We start from the raw sequence: 21,644 nt of genomic DNA on the forward strand, positions 1-21,644 counted from the left end.
GTTTTAAAAACAGTCGTAGTATAGCGTGTCGAAAAAGGTAAAAACAGTCATAGTATAGCGTGTCGAAAAAGGTAAAAACAGTCATAGTATAGCGTGTCGAAAAAAGTAAAAACAGTCGTAGTATAGCGTGTCGAAAAAAGTTTTAAAAACAGTCGTAGTATAGCGTGTCGAAAAAAGTTTTAAAAACAGTCATAGTATAGCGTGTCGAAAAAAGTGAAAACAGTCATAGTATAGCGTGTCGAAAAAAGTGAAAACAGTCATAGTATAGCGTGTCGAAAAAGGTAAGAACAGTCATAGTATAGCGTGTCGAAAAAAGTTTTAAAAACAGTCATAGTATAGCGTGTCGAAAAAAGTTTTAAAAACAGTCATAGTATAGCGTGTCGAAAAAAGTTTTAAAAACCGTCATAGTATAGCGTGTCGAAAAAGGTAAAAACAGTCATAGTATAGCGTGTCGGAAAAAGTGAAAACAGTCATAGTATAGCGTGTCGAAAAAAGTTTTAAAAACAGTCATAGTATAGCGTGTCGAAAAAGGTAAGAACAGTCATAGTATAGCGTGTCGAAAAAAGTTTTAAAAACAGTCATAGTATAGCGTGTCGAAAAAAGTTTTAAAAACAGTCATAGTATAGCGTGTCGAAAAAAGTTTTAAAAACAGTCATAGTATAGCGTGTCGAAAAACGTTTTAAAAACAGTCATAGTGTAGCGTGTCGAAAAACGTTTTAAAAACAGTCATAGTATAGCGTGTCGAAAAAAGTGAAAACAGTCATAGTATAGCGTGTTGAAAAAAGTGAAAAAAGTCATAGTATAGCGTGTCGAAAAAAGTTTTAAAAACAGTCATAGTAGCGTGTCGAAAAAGGTAAAAACAGTCATAGTATAGCGTGTCGAAAAAAGTTTTAAAAACAGTCATAGTATAGCGTGTCGAAAAAAGTGAAAAACAGTCATAGTATAGCGTGTCGAAAAAAGTTTTAAAAACAGTCATAGTATAGCGTGTCGAAAAAAGTTTTAAAAACAGTCATAGTATAGCGTGTCGAAAAAAGTTTTAAAAACAGTCATAGTATAGCGTGTCGAAAAAAGTGAAAACAGTCATAGTATAGCGTGTCGAAAAAAGTGAAAAAAGTCATAGTATAGCGTGTCGAAAAAAGTTTTAAAAACAGTCATAGTAGCGTGTCGAAAAAGGTAAAAACAGTCATAGTATAGCGTGTCGAAAAAAGTTTTAAAAACAGTCATAGTATAGCGTGTCGAAAAAAGTTTTAAAAACAGTCATAGTATAGCGTGTCGAAAAAAGTTTTAAAAACAGTCATAGTATAGCGTGTCGAAAAAAGTTTTAAAAACAGTCATAGTATAGCGTGTCGAAAAAGGTAAAAACAGTCATAGTATAGCGTGTCGAAAAAAGAGTCATAGTATAGCGTGTCGAAAAAGGTCAAAACAGTCATAGTATAGCGTGTCGAAAAAAGTTTTAAAAACAGTCATAGTCATAGTATAGCTTGTCGAAAAAGGTAAAAACAGTAAAAACAGTGTGTTGTGAGGCGATCGTTTGAACGGGGTTTCCCCCAGGGGCAGAGATAGGAGCTGTGTGTATGCGTGTTACGTGAGAGGAGGAAAGAGAAAAAGGAGCGAGAACTCGACGTGAATCACACTTCGGCGTGCGATGTTGTAGGGAGCCTGAGTTTCCTGGTTCTATCACGCATAAGTCTACCGCTGTCGTCTTTGAACTGCCGGTAACTTATGCCGTGATAAGCCACGCACCTCAGCTCACTCACAGAGTCGAGTTAATGAAGAGAGAAGTCCCACACGGAGTGGAATACAATGAATGAAAATAATCCCCAAATAAACAGTCATAGCAGTTAATACACAAATACAGCGGAGCTTCTCTGGTCCGTAATGATTGCGTAAATACCTCCGTATAATGCGACAGTGTCTTAACACAAACAGAATACGGGGATGTACCATAGTGCGGGTCTTATGATCCGCGAGGTGTTGCGCAATACCTCGATATCACGCGACAGTAACTTAAACACGCGAATATCAACATATAAATTAATGACGTTAATTTAAGCGAGTCGATGCTTCGTTGCAACAGAAAAGTGTTCGTGGGGAGGTTGTCCTTTTTCCTCGTCAGGAAGGGGCGCAGGGGGAGCTTGCTGGTCGGTGCGGCTTTGCAGCTGGCGTCGGGCCGTCGTGGCGTGGGCTCGCTCTGGAGCGACATGCAGACGTGATCTATCCTCGCTGCAGGGAGGATGATTTTACTTCGGTTTTAGACGACGTGGTCCGTGCGTCTTACCGGGAATCACCGGTGGAGGATTGAGGCTTAGTCGTCTGTCCTCCTGCCGGTATGTGTGCACAAAAGAAAAAGAAGCGGAGACGGGTCGTGGAAGGGATTCGTCCCAGCGGAGTAAGGGGCCTTAACTCAGAAAAAGAAAACACGGCTGTTTCGACCAGCGAAATGGCTTTGTGACCTGACAGGGTTTGAGGGTCCCTCGTGGCCAGCGTCGTGCTGGAGGTAGGAGGCTGGTGTGTCTTCATATGTCCAAGGACGGGTCCCAGGGCGAAGAGCGTTTGTGTGCCTCCTGCTACCCCGGAGGGATTGGTGGAAAAAGCAATGAGGTGTGAGTTACAGACAGTTTTGTAGAACAGTGGTTGAGCCACAGGGGTCCTGGGGTCGCTTGGCCCTCGGCCAATGAGATTGCAGCGGTGTATTCAGGTGACTTCAGGAACCATAGTTTTTTGGGGGGGGAAATTCACACCCTAGTGTGAAATTCCTTCAGAGGAGGTTTGCTCTCATCAAACTACAAATCAGGATGAAACCTTTGCTTGAAAAAGGGAAGGCCTGATTCTCTTTGTCCACAGCACATGTTGAAGCCATATGGTCAGACCCCAACAACCGTTTTTTGAATTGTATCGACGTGCTATACTATGACTGTTTTATCGACATGCTATACATTGACCGTTTTGTGAATTTTTTCAACGTACTGTACTATGACCGTTTTGTCGACACGCTATACTATGACCGTTTTGTGCATTTTATCGACATGTTATACTATGACCATTTTGACAGTTTTTTAGACACGTTACTATGACAGTTTTGTGAATTTTATCGACGTGCTATACTGTGAACGTTTTTTACATGCTGTACTGTGAATTTTATCGACATGCTATATTATGACCATTTTGTGAATTTTATCGACATGCGCTACTGTGACCGTTTTGTGAATTTTATCGACACGCTATACTATGACCGTTTTGTGAATTTTATCGACATGTTATACTGTGACCGTTTTGTTAATTTTATCGACATGTTATACTGTGACCGTTTTGTGAATTTTATCGACATGCTATACTATGACCGTTTTGTGAATTATTTCAACACGCTATGCTATGACCGTTTTGTGAATTTTATCGACGTGCTATACTATGACCGTTTTGTCAACATGCTATATACTATGACCGTTTTTTGAATTGTATCGACATGCTATACCATGACCGTTTTGTGAATTATTTCAACACGCTATGCTATGACCGTTTTGTGAATTTTTTCTGCTTTACATGAATGATTGTCTTGATGAGGATCAGTATTATCTCATTCAGGTCGGATACTAAATCTCATCTCTGGATTTTGTTTCACCCTTTATGAATAGCTATAGGCATTCTTTAATTTTCCATCATTGGCATACATTTTGGCAAGGGTATGATTTAATTTGTTGTTGTTATTTTGCCTTTCCTCAAATTAAACTGCCTTGAACCCATGATATCAGGTGCAGGGCTTTTTGAAGAAATTACTCCACACGGATATGATATTTACTACAACAGACCACTACAGTATAAAAAAAGATGTGGGTGACACCTCGCCTTTCTTCGAACAACGCAGTCACCTAGGTAGAAAATAATAAATAGACTTATTGGCAATATTCTGCTTAAATACACTTGTGAAATTCCTCACACAGTAAGGAAAAGGTAGTGTTTTAAGAGCAGAATATATAAGCAAAAGAAATTAGTAGTTTGTCTACAAAAGTTGCATTTCGTCAAAGCATAGTCTGTCAAAACATATCGTAGTATGTGGAAAAACAGTCTTAATTGTGATGCAGCTTCACTTCTTAGATATAATTGTCGAGAAAATTGGGAGAAAAACTGATTATTTCATTATGCTACTTCACCACACTCACAGAAAATCCCCACTTCAGCTGTTTAATAGAGGAACAGAATTGATGCCAGAATCTACCCAGAATACCCCATGTGCATTATTGATGGTGATTAATAGACCTCTGCCCACATGTTATATAATCACTGACTTTGAAGTCATTGGGTCACCCCAGTGCCAGCTATCCATATCACCGTGCATTATTTTTACAAAGTATTTATTTATTACTCATACGTGCATTGCCTCCCTAGGTATCACCACGGTACTGACCATGACCACCCTGAGCACGGTGGCCAGGAACTCGCTTCCGAGAGTGTCCTACGTGACGGCCATGGACTTGTTTGTCACTGTCTGCTTCCTGTTCGTCTTCGCTGCCATGATCGAGTACGCCATGCTCAACTACTACTCCTACAGCATACGCAGACCTCCTGCCAAGATGCAGAGAATGGTAAGCCTCTGGTGAATGTCTGAGTCATGGGCTGGGACTGAATACTTGCATTTCGCCATGTATTTATTAATTACTTAAAAAAAAAAAAAAGTTGAAAAAAGTTGAAATACAAAAATTCTGCATTTCCCCCCGCGCCCCACAGTTTGAGAACCACTGGTAATACTCTCAATAACGTAGCAACATGGATGGATTGATGAATGAGGACTACAAAACAACAGAGTACATCTGCACAGTTAATCAAAATTGCTATGTGGCGTAATGCAATTTCTGTTAAGTTGCAATATTTATTAAAGGCATAATGTGTGTCAAAATACCATCTTTCATTACATATTGTGACAGAGATCTTGTTCTACACATCACATTCTACAGACCCCCGCAAACCTCCACATCCATCGACCACAAGTGACTGAAAATGACTACAATGACCAGCAGTCTTTCTGGCTGGGTGGGTTAGGGCGTCATGTCTGTGCTGGCTCATTATGCCATAGTCTGTCCGTGTGTATCACGACTGTATTAATAATGATCTCATTAGTTTAAGGACAGTGGGTTCATGGCTGTCATAGCAACCTTGGCCGTCAAAACCCCCGGGCACCCATGAGATCAGTACCAATGATGAGGTAGCTGTGAGGACAAAGGGATAAAAACAACACCTTGAAAATCTGACGAAAGTCACGACCTGAAAATTAAATAAGCCTTCAGAAACACATTCCGATTGAATCGATAGGGTGTCGACATCTGCCAGTTACAAACATTTCTTCTCCTGCGATCGCTGCTGTGCAACAGTCTGACGCTCCAGGCTGCACCTGCCGCCAACGCTTCAACGGCAGCAGCGCACATCTACAAAGACCGAGTCGGCCGCTGCTGCTGTCATTTCCCTCTCTCCGGATTCCATCCCCCTTATTATTCCTCCCTGAACAATAGCCTGAACAATTAAGTTCTGTTACATTCAGTCCCCTCCTCTGCATTTCTGGCTTAGTGCTGTGTTTTGGCATAGTCCGTCTGTGGGGAAGCCTCATATTTCCCTCCACCCGTGTGGTCCCTTTGTGCCTCCCACTCAGTCAATTCTGTTACTTCACAAGACTATTTCTCTCCCCCTCTCGCCTCCCACTCGACTACAGCTGTCTATGAAAAGCACAACATATCTATATATAATATGTATACAATAATAACGATTGTTTTTATATGTTTGAACAGTATTGTACTTCAATATATATTCAATTCCCCAGAACTAGACATTACTATTGTGTCATTATGTATACTGTCGTCTATTTTGTTGTTTGCTAGTGTCGTAATATTAGTTCTAAGTAATAACTGGACACATGTTGACACTCATCAATACTGGCTCTCAGCAATGTAAAACATAAGTACATGTCTTTGTGTGTTTACAGACCTGCCATTTTGCACAAATCAATCACCAGAGGCGGCGCAATTTCTCCACGACAAACACACCCTTTCATTAACTCGCCTTGTTCTTGTATTTAGAGCCAGTTACGAGTCAAGTCTAGTCACCGGTCAATAATAACTCTCACTGTCATCCCATACAGGCCTACTCATCTTTCAACATGGGGCACGCCCCTCACTCCATGATGCCCGTGGGCAACTCCCTGTTCTGGCAGGATTACGACGACAACTGCCTGTACGAGTGCCTGGACGGGAAAGACTGCAAGAGCTTCTTCTGCTGCTACGAGGAGTGTAAAGAAGGCGGCTGGAGGAAAGGACGCATCCACGTCAACATCTGCGAGCTGGACGCCTACTCGCGGGTTTTCTTCCCCACCTCCTTCTTGCTCTTCAACATAGTCTACTGGGTCAGCTACCTCTACCTCTAGTCTGTGATCCCCCGCCACTCTGCTCGTGATTTAACATCAAAACTAAGCGTGGCGGAGGAAACGAGGTGGATCCGCTCTGTGGGAATTGTGGAAAGACACACGTGCGCCATGATGCTTTGAGCAGTGGCACTCCGAGGACAACAAGCCGCCAGCATTAACTCCAATGGATAGGTCCCGTTTATGACTCTCGCAGAAACCAAACGACAGACAGATGGGACTTCGGAGATGTTTGGGGACGGGGTTGCATTGCTGAATCTTGGTCATCGAGATGGCGAAGCACCCATAGTGCCTTCTTTAGAAAGGGTGCGGCACCGAGAGACCCGGCTTCACAGTTCACTCCATTAACTTTATTACCTCACGCTGAGCTGGCTATCCTTTGATGAAACTAACCCAGAAGACCACTGGAGATATTTAAAACTAACACCCATCATTCATGTTGTAGCACCCTAGAATTAGTTCTACTTTATAATAACTGCAGCATTTTCTTTCCATTATTATTGGAAGTGGTTGTATTTGAACAGCAGGTCAACTAGCTCACCCATCTGTTGGTACTTGTTGAACATGAGTTGGTGTCGGGGCGGTGGCTGTCTAGTAAGATCTTGTTTATGCTTCATGACCAGACGATGCAGTCTTCAGTAAATGCCAAGAAGATTTAGATGTTTTATAATAAAAGTTGGGTTGAAGAACTGCGTGAAGACAAACCAATCTAACACCAAACATGCTAATCTCACCCGTATAGTACAGTGAATGAATAAACACATTAGGGTAGAGCAGAGCTGCTTTCTTCCTGACAACAGCTCCATGAACTTATATACCTTTTCACATTTTACACCCTTTTATCCGTAGTGTGTTACCAAAAAAGTCACCAACCCCGAAGAAATGTAATGGGCATTGGTTTCAAGTGAGAGTTTCAGCTGTGGACCGCCACAAAATCACTGTCTGGGCATGACATTTGTTCACTGTACACAGTATATATACTGTATATTGGCACAGAATGAGCTGCAGAACTCCCATACAAACATATACTGTACATGGCCTGTTTATTTTGCATTCGTCATTCTGTCTAGTTTCAAAAGTAGAGCTTGAGTGCATAAAATAGTCTTGACGAAAGCTTCAGTTTCTCTAAAGGTACATCTTCTTGTGCCCTGCTGGCAATGATCACAGGTTCTGTATATTGTGATACTCCACACGCTACACTGTACACAGCGCTGTTGGAAAACGGATGATCTGGGATGACTCTTGCTCCTTGTCCACGACAACAAACACAGGGACGGACGTTAGCGGCGGCGTTTGGGACGTTACGGTTTTGTTTACTGTTCTATGGTGTTTTTTGGTCTCGTTTGGCTTCGTAGAGCAATCGACCCCTTATCCTCCTCCCCCGACACACACTTTCCCCCCCGGTATTTGTATGTTCAGAGAAAAGCTTTTATGTAAGATTAATGGCGAATTAATGTTTCTAGTTTCATACCGTTCTATATGGAATGTAAGTTAGGCCAGTAGCGAGGCCGGAGTCGGTCTGGTTCCACTTCAGTCAGTTCAAGCAGCCTGAATGAGTTTATTCCTCGGGGTCCTACATATTCATGAGGCCTCCAGACACATTTGTGGCCTGTCCAGAGGTTTGCGATTACGATTCAGACCGCCTCGAGTGATGCTGCAGAAACAGCGGCCATGTATTTACTCTGCTGGGGTGTCGGCTCATCAGAGACGGTGACATTTCATGAGTATTTTAGATCTACCTATATCTGTCCAAGAACTGACTGAATTGACCAGAGCTTGGCCCACACCGCAGTAAACTCTCCTCACCTCTGATATTTCTACTACACTTTATAAGTGTCTTGGTCCGTTGAGATACTTCAATAAAACAAAATCACTATTTTCTACGTCTTAATGAAAATCACCTGTGCGTTTTCAGCTGACTGGGACCTGTGTTCATAAAGCCTCTTTGGCATCAGAGTACAAACCCGGGGTCAGCGATGGCGAGCATGATGAACTCGCTCAAGACCCTCTTCCGGAGACCTCGTCACCCCAATTAAAGCTTTCCCTGCTTCTCTCAAAAGCGGTGCGTCACAAAAACATGTAGCGCTCCTCTGCCTCATGCTGCCAACCAATTCTGTTTTGATTTGTCGGTGAGGTCTCTGGGGGGGGGGATGTGCGAACGGAAAAGCCACTCTGACTTTGGATCAGCACTCTTGGGGGAAATATTTTATGGAAACAGGATCTAGGGTGAAAATAGGTATCTTTTTTCTAGTGCGTGGTACATTGCTGATATTAATAAATACCGTTTTGGTCAAGTGCTACTGTGAAGTCTTTTTCTGAGAGACGCTGTTATTCAACTGGAAGCTGCATCATTGTCGGGTTCTAACCACAGGTTGAATCTAATCGACATGCTTTTGGACTCGATCCCTGTGAATCATCGACAGAAATGACCCAACAAACGTGCCTCTCTTAAAGACACTGATCACATGCAAATACTGTGAGTCACTGCAATGCAAGAAATACTTAATAATTGCAGTAGTACATGCTGTCTGACGTATACTCAATCATTAGCAGAGACATCACTTCACATCAACAATGCACAGTTAGCCACGTAGGAACTTCTGTTGCATTTATACTGATCTGTTTGCAGAAGTAAACAAGCCGGCATCACCGCGGTGCCATCTCACTACACCGGGATGCATCGAAAGACATTCAACTGTTTTAACCAGTCAAGTCTCACTTCATCTTTTTGAGCCCAAATTCACCTCAAAGACCTTCACAACACTCTCTATATATACTTCAACCTGCTGCCAAGATCCTTTGCCACACATGAATCAGCTGGTGGATTACAGCCCAAAATCACAAATGTGTCCCAGAGAGCTCTGCGGTCTCGACACAACATGCAACACCGTCGATCCTTAGAATACAGACAAACAAAAATAACTTCACAAAGAGCGCAGGAAGGGCAACAGAGGAGGTTTTCACTCCAGACTACAGTCTTAAGGATTGACTCCATAGTGTCCAAATATTCTGTTCAAAGGAAAAGTTGTACTCGATGGAAGAGAACACCTCCATGACAATTCTAATGTTATTTCCATGGCCTAGGAAAGTTCAAGTTTTCAAGTTGTGAGCTAGAAATACTATGAATAGTCCCTAAGAAGCTCGTCGATGTTATTCAGTATAGACAGGCCTCACAGACAGGAGACTTTGCATTCATTACTAAAGTGACAGAGCAGATGTTCTATCTATAAGTATTTGAACGATCTGAGTCATTTTCACTTGATGCAACTCCGAGCAGCATCATCTGTCACGATGATGCTCGGAGCTAAGGATTTGTCCATTGCACATTCATTGGTTTCATTCGTCCAAAAAAAACAAATCAAAGCTCGAATTCAATGTTCTGATGGGCAAGTTGACTAATGAAGCAACAGAGTGCGTTACAACTGTCCGCCCGCCTCTGAACAATTACACGACTAATACCCAGCGACGGATGCATGAGCACGTCACGGCTTTACCCCGAGTTTGTACAGGGCAGCCTCAGAGGCAGACAGAAGAGTAGAACTTCATCGTTTTCCAACAATGTGATCCGTGCTGAATAATGTCAGCGTATCACTCAATGTATATTTTTTATTTACAGTTAATATTCCCCTAAAAACAGATCGGTAAAGCACTTTGTAGGAAGGAAGCTATCAGTTTAAAGGAAACTGGATAGATTTGAAGTAGAGTTGCATTTCTATGTCTTGTATTATGAAAAGCACTATAACCATTTTTATCACAATTAGTAATTTGCTAGATTGATTTAAATGTATTCCTTCGACACTCGAGGATATATTTCAACATCCAATCAGGAGCTACTGAGTCAATCCAAGACGGTGAAGTATGGAAACATAGACCAACGGAAGGTCTTAAGTAATAAACAGCTCTGCCTTTTATCAAAATTAAACAACTGCGCTGGTATCATAACTTCTAAAACGGCTCATATCGAAGCCTGTGTTTGATATATATATACATATATATAATGCACTCAACTCAAAAAGATCATTTGAGACGTGAGATTCTATTTCAGATGACTAAAGTGTTATTTATCCATGTCTGCTCGCGGCCTCGTGTTGACTTTTCTCCTTCACTTTCACAGACGGATACGTCCTGTGGATTCACAAAGCCAGACACACGGCATAATAACTTTCCGCCATTATATAAAGTGATTGCTCTGCAGATTTTCCTGATTTTCAATCGGAGGTTGAAGTGATGTTAATTAGCTGAATCTCAATCTTGCCTGGAATGTAAATGGCAACTGCTCAGAATGTATGCATAAAGCATTATTTTAACGTCACCCGTTTGTAATGGTGCAAAATGGAAGTAGTGTGTTTCTGTCTTTAATAATTAAGGACATTTTGGTTCCGTGTCATTTTTTTCTGATAAGAGAGGAAATTGGGTGAGATAGGACTTCGAACAAATCACGAACAAATACCTGCTGGCTGCCCAAATTCATGACGCGGGGATGTGATGCTTCCGCCAGATAATGGAACTAATTGGGCAGGGGGTCATTATCTGCTCTCACTCTCTCGTAACCATCTGATTTTACTCCCCCTGCAGCAGGAACAGCACAGAGGAATAAATCATTTGAATGTTAAGATGATGCCATAAGCTCATCTAGACATGGCGGCCAGCAGTCAGTAGAAGGTTGCTGCGTCTCATTTTACCACACGATAAATAGTCTGAATCACTTTCCAGATGCAGGTGATTTATGATCAAAGCAGAAGGCAACACTTCAAAAAAGTTACTTTTAATGTGATCAAGGCTGTTAACCCCTCGCTGCTCAGCAGTGGTAGAACTCTATCATTGTCTTGAATAGTGTGCGATTCAGGGATCAACAAACGCTGCCTGTCTAAATAAAGCAATCTGATATTCCAAGGAGGTTAGCAATGGAAACTGAGCATGTCGGCTTCATTACAGCTGAAAATTGGATCGTGGAATGAAGGCATGTGCCGCATGCACAATCGCGCCTCCGACGACTCGCAGCCCGCAAAACGTTTGGGCCTCGTCTGAGGGCTTTCATGAGTGGGAACTCGTGGGAAATCTGTTCGTTGGCTAGGTTTGACCGACTCTGTGCAGAAATGGTTCCAGCGCAGCAGCAGCAGAGACAGAGGGGGGGACGCAGGGTGTCGGGCTTCATCTCACAATGCCCACCACTGACGACTCCATTAAAGACGATTCCCGCTTCTGTCTGGGTGCCTAAAGTAACAAATAGGAGCTCGGGGGAAATCCCATCAAAATAGTTTCACAGAGATGCATCTGCATGTTTCCGAGGGAACATCGTCCGAGCAAAACATGTGACGGGATGATATTGCTCACCCAATTTTTTTATATTATTTATAGATTTGTTTTTACGGTTCATTCCATCCAAACCACGAGCATTTTCTGGTAAAAGAATGGAAATCAAATAATTCAATTTGTGGGAATATCCACTTTATATTAGACAACTCCAAGACGATTGATCTGTACAACGACAGGCACTCATCATTTGAGGAATTTAAAAAAAACTGATATAAGACTCACTTTTGCAATATCTGCAAATAAGGAATTTCAAAGCCAAAATTGCATTGAAAGGTTATTTCCTGTTTCACTAATCGGCACAAAAACGTGGCTCGGGGGAAATCCTTTGACTTTCATTTCAGTGATTAAGAGCAACGAGCAGCTGTTGTCCAAACCTCTGCGACAGCTCTGCTGGCCTTTTCGGATCCTGAGTCAAAGTCATCACATCCACCAGCTGTCGCCGCCGGCCGCTCGCTCCTCAGGTTGGCTATTGTGCTATTTCTGATTTTGCCACTGGTGTCTGTACCTCATGTTCATCATATTTCTATCACTTTTAAAGCACTCGAGCTTTTGCCTTCAAGTCTAATCCTGGATGGCAAGATTGCAGTCATCTTGTAGAATAATTAACGTTTTTGTTTTTTACAAAGTAAGGATTTAAAACAAGACGCTTCAAAAGGTGGATTAAAAATCAGATGAGCCAAAGAACAGAGTGTGATTCGGGTCCTACTTTGTATTGACCTGCTGTCGATTCACTCATTTCACGTCTTTCATGCCGCTGGAATGAAAGGATTTTAAAAGCACATGCTTTTATGTGAACCCAAGCTAGTCCAGTGGGCGTCTTAATGGATGAGCAACGACGGGCACAGAACAAAATGTCTTCTTTACATCCGACCTCTGCTACATCCCCAGTCTGCCATCCTTTCACATTAATGCCATTTAGATGCAGCGTACTTCAGGTGTGACGACAATCTACATTGTGAGGTTTTCATTTACATTTGAAATAGAAAACTGCAACAACAGAAAAGCCAATCTTCTGGCAGCTGCTACCTGACAGAAGGCTCTATCTGGATTCAGAAAGGACCAGGACAGATGCCAGAGGAGAAGCCCGAGACAAAAACACTGTCAGAGTACAGAGGTGCGATGTTCAGAGGAGCGGCAACGTAAGAAGTGCACCTGGATTCTCCCCCTTCGACTCGATGTCAGGATGCTTTTTAAATTCTGTGCACACTGTTTTTAATCTGGCGTGAAAAGGGTTTTCATCTAATAGTTTTGTTTTTTTCAAAGGAATTTCGGAGACATTGATTTCTAAGCCTTGGAATGCGATCAGAGGTTTTGATTTGACTTAAAGAGCCTTGAGATTTGAGACTTGAAAGAGTGTTGGACACGCATTGCAAATTATTTAATTTGAGGTCTGCCTTTATGTCTCAAAGAAAACTATTCTACATGTTGTGTTTTCAATCTTATTCACTGGAGCCTGGGAGGGAACCCGGCGATTATTAATATTATTATAGGTGTATAAGAGTGGTTAAATGCACAGAGTTGGTACGTTGGGCAGTTTATGTCTGTGTACGCAACGCGCTGCTTCCTGCGCGGGGATCTGGGCTGAAATGGCCGACCGTATTGATCGCAGTGCTCTTTTAAAGCCTCCGCTCCAGGCACATGATCGCATATTGGGGCCGACGCCACAAAAGCAATCTATAAGAAGTGTGGAGGGTGCATTCATGAGAAGTGGAGAGCCTTCAGACACGCCTACTCATTTAGAAGCTGGAGCATCTTCTCTCTTTTTTTCTCTTTGGAGCTCGCTCGAGTCAAATAAAAATATTCAGGCTTCATCCCTGCAAGCTGAAGACACTCCGGATGGAATTCTTCTGAATACACACTCTGCCTTTCTCTTTCTCTCTATACCTCCCTCATATACACACACACCAATGCCACAAACATACACTGTTTGCCTCTGTGCGCTGCAGATAACCTTCACGAGGCAGAGACCCCATTGAGAGTATCCAATCAGATGGGTATTCAGCCTTTTTCATCTCCTCTTTCCACTGTGTCTGCCCTTGCTCCTGTATGAATGTTCAATCAACCTATCAACCTATCAACGTGAGCTCCATCCGACCTCTGCCTGACATGCGTGTGTGAGTGGGAGCAGGTGGTTATCCACTCAATGAAAATCAAATACAAAAGTAATTCTCGCCTAAACCAAAACTTGTCACTTGGTTAAATGCAAACACGTAAATGTGCGTTGACCAAAGGTGAAAAAGCTGTATGCACGTACGAACACACACACACACACACACGCCTTCTTACAGCTCTTTCAGCCAATAACCACAGTTGTCGACTCAAGCTGTGCAACTTCAAACGGCAGACTTTAATGGAAAATCTTGTCAGTTGCATGTCATTTCCCAGGGAGCTGCGCTGCCTTATTGCTATTTATGAGTGTGTGTGAGATCAGGCATGTTAGAATCACACCTTGAGTGAAATCTTGCCAGCAATGACGAGCCGTATCCCTGAGCTGCCGCGGTGTCTTAGTAGTGGCAAGAAACACACGAGGTATGACTGTTCTTAGATGGTGTTTGGGTTCGTGTGTTCATGATAATTGACTGGTGACAAACTCGTGTCTCACTTGCTTTCATTTGAAGAGGTGGGTGGATGTATACCAGGTGTATATGTGTGTATACAGTATATATATATATATTTTGGATTAAAATCAGCAAAACTAAACTACTGGACGGAAAGAACGCTAAAATGAAAGAAAGAACACGTGAAATGCCAGATGAGTGGCCCCAAAAAAGATCGATTTAAAAATACAAGGTTCGTACAGAGCTGTGTAAAAGTAGCCCATATGCGCGGGGCACAATAATAATTGTTTTCCAATAACCTATTAACAGACAGAGTGGTCGGACTGGATATATTCGTCTGTACACCACAGGTTTGCTGTGTCCAATGCCTCAGGCTGTTGGCAACAGCCCTGAAAACCCTCATAACGATTCAAATGTTCCGAGCCTGTAAAGTTTCTCTTTTGGAGTCAGACATGTGGAAATGGTGCGCGGGAAACAAGACACGTTTCAGTAGAGGAACATTTTAAAAGGCGGAACTGTCGGAACACGAGTTGTATGTGATCAGGGGGGGGGAAATGATTGCGGAAAACAAGAGCGCTCTTATCGGAATTGAGTACACACAATGAAAATAAAATGTGCATCTTTAAATGGGCGTCAGGGTCACAAGAGCCTTTTGTTGCCCAAGTGTGCACCTGCATCATAAGAAACATCCCTCTCGACTGGAGAGTTGTTCAGCTCGGATCTGTGATCCTTTAGCCTCTGCTGCATCCTGATTCACATCCATGGCAGGAGAGACAGATGGAGGGATGAAAGCGGGTTTTACATTGTGCAAGCCATGCATCAAGGATGACCATTGTCATCAGCAGCGCTAATGGCCCTATTATTACACGTTAATACGGCCGTCACAGGCTGGCAAATTACTGGGACGAAAAACAGCATGCACTTCTCACAGAGATGCAAATTTCAGAGCCAGGCTCCCACACTGAGAAGAAAAGACGGCGTCTCACTCGTGCCGGAGACGTGGGGAACCATCATTTCTATTTTATGACAACAGAAATTCAATGTTGGAGACACACCTCATCAACACCCCGCTATTTCCTCTTTGGCATGCCACATCAATCAAGCGCTTTAGTTCCGCCAGACCACACATCAATCACGCACTGATCCGTGGGTTTCGCGTCGTGCGGGTAACCCTGTTGGGAAGGAGAACGGGGCGGCGTGCACACGCATCTGAGACGCGGGAGGTGTGTGTAATCCCCGTGATCGACTGCAGACACACCTTGTTTGTGTCTGAGAGAGAGTTCATATTGTCTAGCCTGACATCACTCATGGCAGTATGTTGTTTATGGATGCGGCCCTCGGTGCGACGTCTAAAAACACGGTGGTAATGGCTGATCTGAGGTAGAGTCTAGAATAAATCCTGGGAGCGGTAATTAAAATTGAATGAGACAGGAATATTGAGAGAGGGCGAATGGACATGCAGGAAAACAGAGCACCAGCTGAAATTTCTTGTAGCGCGGTGAGTGTAAAAAATGAATTATGAAAATTACAAATTCATAGCGGCAGCAGAGGAACGCCTTTTATCGCCCACTTGATATTCAAAATCGATTTAACAATTTCTTGCAGGAGACATATTGCTTGTTTGCATGTTGAATATTTAAAGACTCGTTGCATTTCTGATGGCGCGAAACAAGATGGGAAAGGAAACAGGATGACAAATGGCAAAGGTCAAGACTTCCTGCTGGGACGAGCGGAGCTGTTTCCGTTCAATTATCAGCGCTAAACTGCTACAAGGCGGCTGCAGGTTGGCTGGAGCTCCATGAGAAACTAAATATGAACGTTTGATGCTTTATCTTACTTTTGTATTCAGTCTTTGAAACATATTTTACAGTTTTAATTAGTTTCAGTTAAGTTCTTGATGGTCTTTTTGACAGAATTGATTCATATTTTTCCCTTAAATAACTTAAAACAGCAAAATGTAACATTTAAAAGAAGAGATAACGGTCTTCATCTTACAAATGAAAAGTATGCATCAGTAACACAAACTTCTGTTGCTTAATTGAATAGAGTTTGAGTTTTGGTGCCAGAGCCTCACAGTATTGGTCTGTGGTAATGTTAGCTGAGGTTAGTGAACCCGATGAAAAATGGATTTTCAGCTCGCTGACTTTACAGTAGTTAGCTTAGCATTGAAGCTAAATGTTCAAGACTTTAGCATTTAAACGTGGCAAAAGTCAGATTGTCTCCTTTAAATCTGAGCCTCAACTAAAGAACGAAGGTTCTGATTCAAGAAATGAGAACCAGGTGAAGCCCAGTCCGGACCACACAGAGCTTTTCAGAGGTTCATGAAGTCTTAATCCATGATGAGGTTGGAGCGTCATGTGTCAACTCTGCCCTCTCCTTTATCGCTCCAAGTGAAGAGCCTGTAATTAATTCGGGCATTCCTTCTACTGTGATGGTAGATGACATCTGATAACTTATACTGTGACAGTAGAAGTTATCAGATGTTCTATCATAACCATAACATAAGCACAGCAATCATTTGTGTAAAGTCTCTAATAAGTTCCTTACGTCTGATTTGAAACTGTTGCCGTTCATTTACAATCCACCCATTAACATGTGGGCACGGCAACGAGCAGCAGGTTTGAATCCCCATCAGTGTGTATAAATGGTGAACACTTTGGGTCTGCGTGTCATTCTTTTTGTCCCTTTCCAGGAACAAATTTCACCGGTCAGTTGGTCAGCATAAAGGCCACATGCCTTCATAACAACCACTGTTCCTCTGTCCATTCATGTGTTTATTTACACATTTTGACCCATTTATTTCTAGTGCCACCAGTGTAAAATGGGGCAATCGTAGCCTGCAGGGTACAGAAGCAGGCTTGTGCCTGGAAGGCCACTTTTCGGATCCCCTTGAAAATAGAGAATGGAAGATGAGTCGTGCTCCTCTGTCCTTCGGCAATTATATTTCACAAGCGAGACTCCAAGCTCGCAGTGGAGCTGCTCAACAATAAAGGTGGCCAGTGAACATGAGAAGGGGTAAACTGGAGGAAGCTAGACGAGAGAATAAAACTGAAATAAAGTGGAAGAGAGTAGCAAGAGCAGCGAGAGAAGAGTCTCCCTCCCTAGCGGGGGGTGGAGAGAGAGAAGGAAGGACAGAAAGAGAGCGATAAGGGCTGGCAGTTAACAGGGGAAGCCTGCTGATGTGGATAGCACGTCTAAACACGGCAGCTCTGGGGAATTATACCCGGGGAAAAACCTCATCTATCCTACGAAGGAAGCCACAGCACAACAGAAATGAGCCATTACTCGCTTTCTCTTTTCAAAACAGATTCTAGCCTAACATTGCTTTTTCAGCAGGCTACAAAAGCCTTTCAGAGACAGATCATTAGTGATTTATAGTCACTTCAAGATAAAAGATGGTGTCCCCTCTCAGCTGTTCCTCATAGACGTTGACAGGGCTTCGGCCATCTAAATTACCCCGTTAACCCATGGGACCAGTTTGTGAAGCCGTGACGGAAAAAAGGTTTTGTTGTCAATTTGTAAATTTGATTGACAGGAAAACATGTGTATAAACAGTCAATTTGAAAAATTCCCCAAAAACGTGCTAATTCGTGAAAATAATTGATTTTCACAGACTGAGGTGGAAAAGTTAGCAAAAAAAGTTTGAAGAAAAACAAGGAATAAATAAAAGCAGACGGCCAAATGACTCGGAAGGTAAAGAGGTGCTTTCCCCCTCGTTGTTTTATAATTGCTTTTTAAATTTAATTTCACTCATTGCCTGCGGGACATGCAAAGGTGGACCATTACAGTTTCTTGAGATGGGACTTTTTGCTGTTTAGTGGTGATAGGCTTATTGGTTGACTTCAAACCAGCAAGGAGCTCATGAATAACCCGTTTATTATCTGTTTTTTGGAGCATCCCGTTCGTGTGTTTGCTGCATGGAAGCACAATATCCTGTTTTCAGAAACCCGGATAAGCCCTAATCCCCATTCATGAGAAACCTCAATATGCTAGCAGCACGGCCCTGCCTGGCTAGATAACAGAGCTAACAGAGGTAGCATTGAGATGATGATTATGGTGCGTTCAAGGTCAATTGAAATGTCTGAAAGATGCTAAAATGCACGTAGAGTTGAGGGGAACTGCAGATTCTGGTAATAATTCTCTGTGGGTGCATCACTACCAGCATCACCTTCCACATTACACATAGTCATTTCATCTCTTTCTAATATAACTATATCGATTTGTAGCCGTTTCAACTCTCAGCCACCAACCACTCTGCTATTTGAGGATAAATAACCCAATTCTTAGCTCCGTTCGGAGAGGAGAGAAGTTAAGACAGGAGCATTTATCATGCAGAGGTGCAATCAGGCTTAGCTCCTAAGTGGCAAAACAGGATAATTAAATGGGAAGGCTGTTGTGTTCATGTGTGTGTCTGTCTGCAGGCATGTCAGAGAGGGGGACAGGGTGTCGCAACTACACAGCACAACGGATATCACCAGTCTGTCCTGTTTGTTTCATTCCTGGAAGGATTTTCTGCAAGTGTTGTCGTCACTAATTGATTCCTTATATGAATCTGAATGTGCCGGATTCTACATGTAGGAAAGGAGAGGGGGAATACATAGAATATGCATTAGTAACGTCAAGAGAAGAGAGCCGCTGGAGTGGAAAAGGGAGACTCGAGGCTCTCGTGGAAACCGCTCAACTTCTTGTGGCTGTGTGCAGTTCAATGCAGCGCATTCTCGTCAATTGAAGCCGACAGCAGAGAAATTGGTACTTGTGCTTGCTCCGAGGACTGACACCTAAAGCTGACACTTTCCCCGCAGACGTTTTTAGCTGTGTTGGAAATAACTCGCACCACAAAATGAACCAGGAGAACACGGTACAACAACGGCAGCTAATCGTTTTACAAAATCCATTGAAGACGTACTGCAGCAATTTAGGATTGCTTTAGTATGCGCAAGTTACTGAAAATGAGTTACAATAGGTTCCCTCAAAAGTAACTTTGTGCATTGTGATTACTTTACCTAATTTGAAATAGTAATAAGTTACATTTCTAGTTATCGCCAGAAGTAGTGGAATTACTCCAAACGATGTACACAAGAAAGATTTCTTTTCAATATTTGTCAAAATTGGTGCAGCAGAGGCTGAGATTTTTAGTCCCTAATATGAGCCACACTTGGATCCTATAATTCCCATCATGCAACTGAACAGCATCTTTCATTTGACCTTAAACAGCCGCATCCTTCAAACTCCACGCCGCCAGTTTGTAATGAAAAAGTCATGTGGGTTATTATTTGGGGTCAGAAGCCACCGAGGACACAATACAGCTGTTTCCACAGGCTGAGTTCTATCCACAACGAGTAAACGCTGTGTTTTTATTTATTTTTTATCTCTACAAAAATGGTCACTGGAATTATGACGTGAAAAGCAAAACTCCATGAGCAGATGGATGTCCGTGGCTGGCATCTGCTGCCGAGCACGACAGTTTTATAATTTGCCAGAAAAAAACAAAATCGACACGGTGAGATGTTTGAAGGTCACACTGAGAGTCACCTACAAGAAACAACAAGAACAAAACACACGGTCGGATGGGGTGACCTGCATCTGTCTGCAACTCGCTGAGACAATACATATGTTTCATTTTCTTTTTACATGTTTCTGTGGTTCCTCTTTTGATTCTGCCGTCTTCCCCCTGGTTGGTGAGTTTCATTCAATCATGCATGACAACTGAAACAGAACTTATTTTCCGGGGAGCAGCAGCAGCACAGGACAGATATAAAAAGTAGGGCTCGCACGTCTTTATTTAGAGCTTTGGTTTTTGTAGAAGAAATCCCTACTTTTAAAAAAAGGAAGAAGAATTAGAAGAGTGGCGAACTGCGTGATGTTGCTCCCTCATGTAAACTGGTTTAAATAAATCATGTCTCCTCTGAAAGGCTATTCAGGCACTATATCCCAAGCTTCAACTGGGCAGAGAAAGGAGGGTCCCTTTCTTATTCTCTCTGTTTGTCTATTTATATCCACGGATTTAGATTTTAGCTAGCCTGTTAGCCTAGCTTAGCATAAAGACTTGAAGCACAGGAAAACAGCTGGCCTGGCTCCGTCCAACGCCAACAGCTGGTCACACCAGAAAGAAGAACCACGACATGAATCCACACGTCGTCCACACTGGTCCACATTACTGAACTACTGTTGCTGCAGAGCTAACCGCTAACACGCTAGCCGGTCGTGACATGCAAGCGCACAATAGCTCTGCAAGCTTCTTCGTGTGCTGTGTTGTTTGCTAACAGCAAGAAAAATCTTATCGTTTATTCAAAAGATGCGTTTGTGCCATTGCCTGTAAACCATTCCTCCATTGAAAAGGAAAGGTGCAACGTTAAGCTATGAAATCTTCCTCTGTTGTGGACACTCCTGCTCAACGAGACATCTAGACCGCTTGCTATTGGTAAAGGGCCAACTTATCGCAAAAGAAATATGAGCAGATTCATTTTGCCATCTGTCAGGGAAACGCTTCGTTGACAGCTGTGAGCTTCGAGCTTTGATTTACTCCCAGCAGTCCGGAGTCTACTGAAGTTTTGCATTTTATGGAGAAGTTTAAAAAGTTGAAAGCAATTACAACACATGTGCTCCGACAAAAACACATCAGGAGGCATAATGCTAAGTTTAGACAGAATGAGTGCAGTAGAGTACACATATATTTAGAGACCTGATTGGCTCTCTCCATTCCTGATAAAAAACATTATTACAATTCACTTTCCATCATAAAATAGCAACAACGGATATGAGTCACACACACCGACAGTCCAGACGCTGCATGTGGTCCATTCTGTGAACTCTGATTCTACCTCTTTGCCAAACTTCTACTCAAAAGAGCGAGCGTATACCTTTCTGCCTCTAAGTGTAGTGCATCAGCAAATGCACTATGTTGCTGCTCTGTAATGGAAGGAGCAGGAATAGCTAAGAGGTCTTCCTACACTGTGTGTGTGTGTGTGTGAGTGTGTGTTATTCAGAGTAAAAATAACAACACATTCTGTTAAACTGTGTCAGAACATAAGCTGCAATAAGTTTGTTTTTTAAATCCTGTTTCTTTTGAAGTTTACGTGCGTAAAAAAACGAGTGAGTCAGAGAGACGGGCAGAAAAAGCACATACGTGCACATGCACAGGCTTGTATTTTTGGATTTAATGGAGTTGCAAGGGCTTTTGAAAATAATTATCGGGAGCCAGGAGGGCGAGCGAGGGCAGGAGAACAGGTGTTAATTGCTTATTTTTTGAGGGTCGAGCCACAGTGTGATTTTTCGCCGAGCGCTGCCTGTCTTCCTTGAGTGCAACACGCCTTAATTGCTCATGCTGGCTGGCAGGAGGAAACACTGCATATCAAAATGCCATTTGG

At 42.7% G+C, this 21,644-nt stretch overlaps 1 protein-coding gene across 1 annotated transcript in view; it reads left to right on the forward strand.

Annotated features, from left to right (window-relative positions):
• The window catches only part of gabrg3 (gamma-aminobutyric acid type A receptor subunit gamma3), a gene marked incomplete at both ends in the record, with an annotated part of 89,067 nt that extends 82,661 nt beyond the window's left edge, over positions 1–6,406 (forward strand). The window contains 2 exons of the mRNA XM_079296702.1: positions 4,384–4,580; positions 6,125–6,406. Of these exons, the coding sequence (XP_079152828.1) occupies positions 4,384–4,580; positions 6,125–6,406 (479 nt within the window). The remainder of the gene's footprint in view (positions 1–4,383; positions 4,581–6,124) is intronic.
• Between the last annotated feature and the right edge of the window lie 15,238 nt (positions 6,407–21,644).

Source organism: Melanostigma gelatinosum (genome assembly GCF_949748355.1).
Source record: "Melanostigma gelatinosum genome assembly, chromosome: 24".
Classification (NCBI taxonomy): Eukaryota; Metazoa; Chordata; class Actinopteri; order Perciformes; family Zoarcidae; genus Melanostigma; species Melanostigma gelatinosum.